At 40.3% G+C, this 10190-nt stretch overlaps 1 protein-coding gene across 1 annotated transcript; it reads right to left on the bottom strand.

Moving 5' to 3' along the window:
- Positions 1-1313: 1313 nt before the first annotated feature.
- Positions 1314-9311, bottom strand: PRDM2 (PR domain containing 2, with ZNF domain). The gene is made up of 3 exons (XM_010184024.1): positions 9206-9311; positions 3360-7737; positions 1314-1432 (listed from the first exon to the last, which is right to left on the bottom strand). Exons 1-3 carry the CDS (start codon positions 9222-9224, stop codon positions 1420-1422), a joined length of 4410 nt encoding a protein of 1469 aa, XP_010182326.1. The 5' UTR covers positions 9225-9311; the 3' UTR covers positions 1314-1419.
- Positions 9312-10190: the final 879 nt, after the last annotated feature.

Below are 10190 nucleotides of genomic sequence, written 5' to 3'. Positions count from 1 at the left end.
AGAAAAATCGAGTTGCTTACCTGCATTTAGTGTCTTCAGCAAGGCTACAGTGTTCAAAAGCAATGACAACCCCACTTTTATGTCAAACGGTAATTTTTAATGTTTGCATTAGAATAGTCTTTATATCACTCTCCAATAGAAGAAACAATATAGCTGACAGCAAACTTCAATACAGGAACATGCTCCAAGATTAACAACCCAGAATGAAAACAAAATGAAATTCATGTAAAATGTAAATCACATATAGTACAATTGAAGTGTCCAAAACAATTTAAATAATTTTAAATATTTTATTTTTTTCAACTTGCTACAAATGCTTTATACAATATTTCAACATAAAGTCCCCATGACAGAAATGTAACAAAATGGGAATGATAGTGAAAGTGAAAGTTAAAGTGGCACAAATTCACCAAACAAGTATTAAACTACAAATTTTAAGAGGTAGATTACTTTTTAAGTCAAGAACAAAAAATAAAAGGGGTGGCTGTATAAAGAAACTAGTCACTTTCCATCAGTTCTGTCATTAATCTTGAAAGCTCTATGAACACATGACAAACTGTACTTCCATAAAAAGCTGTTATGATCAACCGACCAATTTGTTGTCTTAAGTTATTAGATAGAGGTGTACAACCTTTCAGAGTAATTATATATTTAACTTTCAAAATATACAGGTATGTAGCCCTGGTCTAGCCTTCTTATCAATAAAAAGATACACTGCATTCATTATATATATGGTATTTAGAAACTGGTATTTCATTGCTATATAAAGTTTCATTTGCGCGTATAAATAGGAATTTGGAAAATCCATAAAACATCCAAATCAGGCTTTTCCCCATCATATGCTGGACATCTAAAAAGACTCAGTCAGAAGAAGGTGGGAAGAAAAGGAAATCCTGCCGTGCTAGGTTGGCCTCTGCTGATTCATTCAGACAAAAGGCTTTAGGAGACTCGATACACGACAAAAATACCTTGAGTGCAGCAACATTTGTTGTCCCTGAATCTACGCTGAATCATTGACAAAAACAAGGAACTGCTTTGCCACGCACACAACCGACCTGTCCGTGTGGCAGTCGCAGAGGTACGGATAACACCAGGCTCTGAGCACAAGGTTTGGTTTAGCTACTCCCACTGCTTCATTGGGTGGTTTCGTGTGGGTTTTGTTTTGTTTTGAACAGCACCCTTCTCTTTTATCTGAATCATCCTGTAGCCCAGCATGCGTGTCAGGCATAAAATAAGAAAATCTATGCCTGACACTGAATATCAGCAAGAAGCCTGCAGGCAATTTTACGATTGAGAGTCAGCTTCAGCTGGTTTCGCAAGCTCGGGGGATTTCGCATCCATTGGCGCAGTGCTTATCCTAAGTGGAGCATGCAACAGCTCTACCATGGCATTAAGGGAATTTTTTTGTTTGGTTTGTTTTTACAGGAGATTCCTAGAAAATAAAACAAACAAAAACTGAAGATAAATGACGAAACAAACCATTTGTGAACGGAGTATGTTTACACAGAAAAACTGAAAGGTGAAAAACAAATCTGGAGACAAATATTACACGAAGCAAGTCTTGAAACTATATTGAGAATTATGACTTCCTGGGGGGAAATATAAAACCATTGTGCCTACACAGACAGAACCGAAGTTAGCCTGTGCTGATATTAGTGTGTGAAGGCAAAAAACCTCTTCACACTATATAGTTGATATAAAAAAGTTGACCAGACAATGTAGATCTGTGAACATTATTTCAGAAAGAAAAAAGCAAGAATTCCTCTAGCAACACTATTCAATAAACCAGTAAGGGCTGCAAGCTGCCAAAGTAAACTAACAGTACTTGAAACAGTCAAGGAAATCTTACCCCTAGGTAAGCTGTTATTTACCCCAAATGCTATTAAACAATTTCCATATGCACAGATTTCAAGTGCTCGGTTATTTCGCTTAAGGTCAAATGATTCATTTAGATGGAAAGAAGTGTCAGTCTGGTTTCAGATCTTACTGATCCGTTCTGGCACTATGTAAAGTACAGTTTCAAACACAACACGAAGAGGGCAGCTGACAAGAATTAAATAACAGGAAGATGTTTATGTCCCAAGAGAACAGCCCTGGTACACAGCTCTTGTTCCTTAAGGGCATTTTTTTAAACACCCTTAGTCTCCAAATTGCAGTAACAATTTTCTCCTTCAAGACATCCTAATTTGGGTATTACCTATTTTAAGTCAAAGGCCCCTTTAGCTCTTGGAAGTAATTCTGTTACATTGAACCTTTACAAAGTACCGCCTCCAAATGCTGACCTAGGAGGCCTCCCCGTAAGACACAAACGCTGCAGACAGTCTGGATTTTGACATTTCTTGACAGATTCTACCAGGGGACGCTTGCTCTGAAGGAGGCTGCCAGGTCCTCCTCCACTCTCCATTACTTAGACACAAAAATCCTACCTTCAGCCATAAATCTGGCGTTAATCACAGCCAGGCGCTGCAATCACCAAACCTCAAAGAACCCTTAATCGCCAGCGAGCTTTGTGAAAGTTACTCAGCAAATGAGATACCCAAGAATAACAGGGCAGCAGGGTGCTGATCAAAGTGACAAACATGCTGCAAAATATCCTACTGATTTGAGAGACTACATGAAGACGTAAGTCGGGACTCAGGCACATAGATTAAGATTTTATTTATTTATTGAAGTGTCACCCTTTCTTGTGATTAAAATGCTTTTTCTCAAAAAGAAATAAAACTTTAATTATAAAATCTGTTTATACTGAAACATAAGAGCATGATACCGCTAAACAAATTTACACGTCCATGTAACTTTTCTTACACTTTTTATATTATTTAATCATCTGACTCATTTAATATGCACATACATTTTTGAAGTATTTGGTCATGGCTTTTTCTTTTCTATAGGATATGCAGAGAATGCTTTTTATTAAAAACCAACAAAGCAAGTTATTTTAGTGAGTAAAAGTTGCAGTTATCATTTTTAGCTTAGAGAATCGCCATAAGCTAAACCTAGAATGAGTTTAGACCACCAAATATATCAGGTATCAGATACAAGGTCGTTGTCTCCAATAACACCAAGTTTAATGTCATTAAAGTTCATTTGCATTCAGGCACCGACATTTTCTGTCCAATTTTCAATTTGGTTTATAATTAAAGACATTCTCTATACAAATTACGTATTTTTAACATGACAAAATCCATCAAGTATGTACATCGCACCTCAGCATGACCGAGCTACTTAACCATGTTTTAGGAAATGCAACCTGTTTTTATTTTTATTTAAGTATGAGAAACTCAAAAAAGACCAAGACAATTGGCAAAACACCAAGCAACGTGTTCCTGTGTTGTTTCAACTTCAAATTAAACGCTTACCTGAAATCTTTTAGTTCTTGCTTTGCACTGCTTTCATCTCTTTTGTTTTCTGCTGCCTCTGCATTTGCTGCCTGCTGTAGGCTCCGTGTAATGGGTCCTCCAATCCTCTCCCTAGATTTTACCGCAAACCTGTCTGCTTTTTTCTTACTTGCCACAGACTTACTTGGCAAGACGGCTTTACTGTTCCTTTGTATTCTGACGTGCAATTTCCGGGAGGCTTTGCTCGAGATCCCAGAGGAACTGTTCTTAGTGACCACCTTAGTTTTTTTCCCATCAACGTGGGACATTTTGGACACTCTAACAGGACTAGAGTTCCTCAACGACGAAGATGAATTTGGCTTTTTAGATCGGATGGAAGGTACAAATTTAACATTTTGCTTTGATTTGAAGGATGCAGAGGGAAGCTGGATCTGTGCGGGTCCTGAGGTCCGTGCTCTTGTCTTGCCCAAGTGCGGCTGCATGCTCTGCATTTTGATTTCCGCATCTGCCGTTCGCCTGCGCTGGCCGTTGCCTTTTTCGCTGCTTACAAGGGAAGAAGAATTTGCAGGTTTTTTTGCAGAATTCTTTTTAGAGGAGGGGGAGATGGGTTTTTTGGGACAGCTATACGACGCGTGTTTATTCAAACTTCCAATGTAAGTAAACTCTCTGTTACAGTAGGGGCAGATGTGAGAGTCCGACTCAGATGGGTTGTTTTTCAATTCTGCCTTCTGCTGGGCAGATTTCTTTTTTTGCAAGATAGCTTTCTGGACAAGCTGGTTTTTCTTTTTCAATGCACTTATTTTTAGTTTATTTGAGGACATTTTGCTAATCTCAACATTGAAATTGAGTCTTTTAGGCTGGCCCATTCGTCTGAAGGCATTCTTTGCAGGGCCGGCTATGACCACCATGCCGTTCTTAGGCTGCACCGTCTGCTTCAGCGGTACTGGATTTTTTTTAGGTGTGTATCTCTTTTTGTCGCTGGCAGATGCGCAGGCCAATATGTGTTTGTGTAACTCAGGCATGTTATCAACACTCTTCCCGCATTTTGTGCACCGAATGGCAGTGGTAAAAGTCTGTGGAATATTGTGGGTAGTGAAGTTTGTTGCAGTAACTCCGATACCCATGGGATTACGATGGTGATACTGAAAGGGAGGTGGTTTAAAGCTTGGGTAGTGTTGATTGAGGCCCATGCGAACATCTGGATCTTTAGATTTTACTCCAGACGCCATTATTTTTATAGTAGTATAAAGCTCTTCAGAGGAATCATTTAGATCTTCATCCTCCTCCTCTTTAGAGGGTCCCAGGGAATCTTCTGTCAGGCTCTGCATGTGTTGCATGTTTGCCTTACTGGGGTCAGTGAAATTCTGGGGTCTCAAAGTCCCACTTTCAAACTCATGATGTGTGCACTCTTTGTCTGGATGGAGATCTCGCTGATGCTGTTGCAAATTGCACAAAAAAGCAAATTCCTTTTTACAGACCGAGCAAACAAAGATATTTCCTACCCCATGAAGCAGAAAGCGATGTTCTGACAAGTCTGTTTTATCCCTAAAAAGCTGTACACAGAATTCACATTTGAAGGGCCATTCTTCAGCATGAATGGATAAATGCTTTGTTAGGTCTTTAATGGAAAGAAAAGGTGATTCACAGACATTGCACACAAAGCTTTTATTGAACGTTTCTTGCACCACTCCTGATTCACTTGAAGTATGAGGATCTTCTCTTGCTTTCTGCTGTTCATTTTCAGCTTCTTCCTGTTTTATTATTGGGAGGGTATTGTCAAGATTATCAGCAGATGAAACAACAGAAGAAACTACAGAAAGAGGAGGTGGAGATGGCGATGATGAAGATGAAGAGGAGGAGAAAGAGGAGGAAGAGGAGGAGGAAGACGAGGAAGAGAGTGTAGGAGGACCAGGCGAAGCTGCAGAAATAAGAGGTTCAACAGAAGGAACAGGAGACGGAGAAGGGGAAACCGTAGGTGAAAGAACTGGTAGCGGGGACTGGGTGGTAGTGTTGGAAAGCGGAGATGGACAAGAAGAAGTGTTAGTGGCACTGGCAGAGACATCGGGAATCGATAACGGCATTGTTGGAAGCAAGGGAGGAGGCGATGTCGCAACTGTTAACACAGGCGGGCAGGGCGGAGGGGAAGGAGGGTTGGTGGGTGTTAGCAAAGGAGGCAGCTGGCACATGGGAGGTGCAGCAGATGCCTGTGGCACAGGGGAAGCAGAGGAACCAAGGGGCTGAGTGTCAACAGAAGATGATGCGGAGAGACTGGGATCCACCTCAGGCTCTGCCTGGGGCTCCAGGGATTTGCTTGGGCTCACGCTCCTGTTTACACCAAGCGCACCGTCTGTGGCTGCATCCGTCCCGTTGTACTCGTTCAGCAGAACCTTCTGTAACATGCAAGTGGTTGGTTTCTTCTTTTTAACCCCACTACAGGTCGGCTGTATGGAATTTTCTTTGTATTCCCTAATTTCAGCATCACTGCAAGGCTTCTTATGCACACTTAAATCTAAAACAGATTCCCAGGGAACCTGATTCTTGTTTTTGACATCAGACCTTTGTTTCACACCGCTAGATAAATCCAATGGCTGCTGGTTGCACACGTTGCCAAAAGTTGGAGCTGCTGTCCAGTCTTTTGACATTTTATAGTCTTCAAAGCAAAGAGGGCTCAACGTCTCTTTTTCCTCCCTTCCAGTCAAGCTCCAAGCAGGTGAGTTGCTGTGGCTTTCTAACTTTGGCATTTTTGAACTCCGAATATTATCGTTCCACACAGTTTTCCCCTCACCTGATTTGACAAAGTCTCGAAGGACTGGACTGTGCTGGGGAGAACTGGGAGGAGAGCTGGTCCTCCTTTTAAATCTCCCAGATACTGGAGGCAGAATGGGTGACGATGTAACTGTAACAGAAGGTCCTAGTTTCGGGATTTCACTTGATGGAGCTATGTTTTTACTGTCCTGTGTCTGAAGAAGCTGTTTTAATTTTGATGACAAATAAACGCCTTTTTCTTTATGAAAAGGTAAGCTTTCAGTTGAAATGCTAAGAGGAAGATTTAAAGAACTACTAGGAGTTATAGGTTCTGGGTCTATTTCAGTCTTTATTTTTGGTACAAGAGGAGGGCTGGCAGTTCTCCTCTTTTTGGATTCATTGCTCCCACTGCTCGAGGGTTCCTTGGGAAGTTCGTTCACGTGTGTTTGTGTAACCTTTAAATTTGGGGAGATTTCCACCGTGACTGGACTGATTATACAATTTAGTCCATACAAGTCTGCAGAGTTGGACTCCATCTGAATCACATCACAATTGCTAGTGCTGCTGTTGGACTGAATTTTACCATCAATGTAATAATTTAAATTTTCAGAGATATTGCTAGAAATATCCATAATATAGACATCATCTACTTCACCTTCCTCCTCTATTTCTGTACTTGCTATATAGACACTCTGGACTGGTGGGGTCTGCTCTGTCGGAAGTGGTGGCTCTTCAGTGAAGAATCCTTTTCTTCTGACACCTTTGGGAATAAGATGACGCTCATGAACCCTGCGCTGATGCCTCCGCATGTTGGTGTGAGTTCCAAAAACCTTTTTGCAGTATTTGCATGGATGCAACTCTTTGGGCTCCTTATTTTCCTCGGCAAAAGCGGAGTTTGACATTTCCTGGGAAACCTTCTCAGAATCCAAGACAACCGTCTCTTGCACAAGACCAGAAACGTTCAGGTCATCTTTAAGACCATCATCCACAATTACCTGGTTATCAGCAACGTTATCCAAGTGTTGTGACGATGTTAGTGTTAAGAACGGTTTCCTTTTTGGCCCTGCCTCATGGCGTCGCTCATGCCTTCGCCTGTTAATTTGAGTACCGAAGGCTTTCCCACAGTATCGACACTTGAAAGCATGGTTAACAGTGGATATATGGATGTGCATGTGGCGTTCAAGTCCTTGCTTTGTTGTAAACTTCCTCTCACAATGCTGACAGGGAAACATGAACGTTTCCTGAACATCACCATTTGATTCACCTCTCGCTTTTGGAATTTTTACAACAAGTTTTTTCTTTGGAGAGCTTTCTGGAGATTCTTCTGATGTACTCTTTTGGTCTTCCATAGAGTCTAACTTTTCTTCACATATCAAAGGCATTTCTGCATTTTCTTTAGGCATATTGGTATCTTCTATCTCCTCTTCATCTTCCTCCTCTTCATCCTCCTCCTCTTCATCATCATCTAAATCATCTGATGCACAGTTTATTGCTTCTCCTTGTTTGTCTTCAGTCACCACTTGGGGTTCACTGGTAGGACTGGGGATCATCAGCTTGGGAAGTACATCTTGATTTACCATCTCCTGAATCACAGCCGTTTGCTCCAGGGACAGCACAGCAGAAACAGAAGGTGCTTCATCTTCCTCTTTATGACCTGGTACACAAGTATGAAAAGAAAAGCATGAGACATTTTTATTTAATGCTTCAAAGTATGCTACTCCTTTCTCCTACCTTCTCCTCCAACACAACATACCCAACATTTATGACCTGACACAATACCACTGCTTCTCACTGTTGCGATTCACTACTGAAAAAAGTTAAGCTGCTTTCAAAAATTTCCTTTCTGAAACTTCAGCAAAATGTAGGTAACTGCCTATACTTAACAGAGAATCTCTGGATTGAAAATGGTGCCCAAGAAACTCACAACAGCCTGAAAAGTACCAGAACATTTCAGGGTAGATTTCAGAACATTTCAAGAAACCTCCCGAAAACTTTCACTGACTTTTCTTACAACAAGTAAGAGTCGGGAAAGTACTGCAATATATATAAAGTACAGAGGAAGCTTGGCAAGCAATTTTTGGATTTTAACCGTTTTCCCCAAATTTAACAATGAAACAATCTGGATTTGTACTGTAATGCATAGCAAGGTGTACCTTGTATCTGGCATAACACTTTCCATTCTTCCTCTCAGATTTTCTATCAGCCATTGCCTGAATGGCTGTTTCCTACACTTCTGAATCAGAGCCCGTGCGTGTCTCACTTATTGGTGTTGGCAGATTCTTTATTCACACCTCTGCAGGCTAATTTACCTATCTGCTGTCAGATATATCCATCACTGAAGAAAATGATTTCGCTGCCAATTCACACGATGTTGCATAAGTGGTTACGTGTGTAGAGCAAGAAGTTCCTCTCCATTCCCTACCTTGGGTGTAAGACACCTGAAACAGTGGTGCATGTGGTGTGCGAGCAGAAAGGACGGCAGACTGAAGGAATGGAAGAGTTACGGGTCAAAAGAAGTTCAAGAAAAGAAGCCTGACAGAAAGCAGTACCTATACAGAGCTTTAAACATTATCAGTTACACAGCAGTGGCAAGTTTTACATTCTTGTAAAACAGACAAAAACCCCTCTATATTTAAAATATCTTTCAGGCATTTTTACACACGTACTATCTGAGAAAAGCCAAGCCAATTTATAAACAATCTTTGCAAATAGTATTTAAAACAAACAGCATGCTTAGTGAGTCAGTGCATTCATACAGCTTTTTTTTTTCCCCTTGCCAATAGGTGAAAATAGCAATGGATAATGAATGTATAACTATGCTCCAAAGACATTATTTTAGAATAAGGACTTTCTTCTGCTCTTCTGTTCTAAGAAGTTTGGATTTGTATCTGAATTTTACGGGACATCAGTTCTTCCTGCTATCAGAAGTATGCCATTAAACATGCAGCTCTGACATCCAAGTTCCTCACTAATAAAAAAGTTTGGGGAACCAACATAGTGTTCACTTTGCTACACTAACGTGCTAACATACACAGAACACACACAAAGAGTGTCCTTTGATTCAAAAAGGTAGTCAGAAGGAAAAAGGAAAAAAAAAAAAAAAGAGCTACTTGAGAACTCACCCTCTTTAGAATCCCTCATATCTGCAGAAGTAGAATCCAAATCAGCCTTTTTCTGTTTGGGATCCACTGCCTTCTTTCCCTTGTTTCTACCTTCCTGAGTCTTTTTCTTTCCTGGGGAAAAAAAACCCAACATTCATTATTGCTGTTCAACATTTTGAAAAAAATATTTGAGTGGCAGAATTCAAACACCCAGCTGTAGAATATAACCCACTTCTGCAGAAACCCTATTTTCCTGAGGAATATTTACAGATCAGTAAAACAGACAGCACTCAGATAGACCAGTAAGTCTCTAGAGCCCAGAAGAAACTAAAAGTAAAGGTAACAGCGAGTTTCTAAAAACCTAAAACTCTACAATACTTTACTCACTCTCAAAGCAAGAATAGTCTATAACAGAAGTGTGCTGTCTAGAGTTAACCAGCTCCCATCACACAGTCACTCAATACAGCAATCTAATAGCCAGATGAAGGTATCTCATTCAAGTATATGAAAGACAAGAAATTTCTTCACATACTATTAATCCTTAAAGTTATCTGGAAGATCTTACGGAGTAGAAACCCACAGAGGCTTCTCTACTTGTACAAACATTCTGAGTAACGACTTGAAGAGATTTACAATAACAGCAATAAAGTAATAACATTATAAGAAGCCTAAAAGCAGCGTGATCTTGACCAACAAGGCCAAGACAGTAAAACCAAATTAGACGGAACTGGGTAACAGTACAATAAGAAAGTATTTCATTGTGTCCACTGGCACAAACAAGCTTGCTAACACTTGCTGTTAGCAAAATTAAGCAGCATGAAGTAGTTACACAGGATGATGAACACCATGAAGATTAGGGCGAAATTACATTACGCAAAGACCTAATCAGTGACGCAAGACGCAAAGACACTGAACACTCCATTTACCAATGCACTACAAAGTTTTACGGCTATTTTTTTCCATTAATCTTAAAGATACAGTCCTATAATATGTAGAACTGATGATA

The sequence above is a fragment of the Mesitornis unicolor genome, unplaced genomic scaffold, assembly GCF_000695765.1.
Source record: "Mesitornis unicolor isolate BGI_N332 unplaced genomic scaffold, ASM69576v1 scaffold145, whole genome shotgun sequence".
NCBI classification, from domain to species: Eukaryota; Metazoa; Chordata; class Aves; order Mesitornithiformes; family Mesitornithidae; genus Mesitornis; species Mesitornis unicolor.
This window is presented reverse-complemented; position numbering and strand designations above follow the sequence as displayed.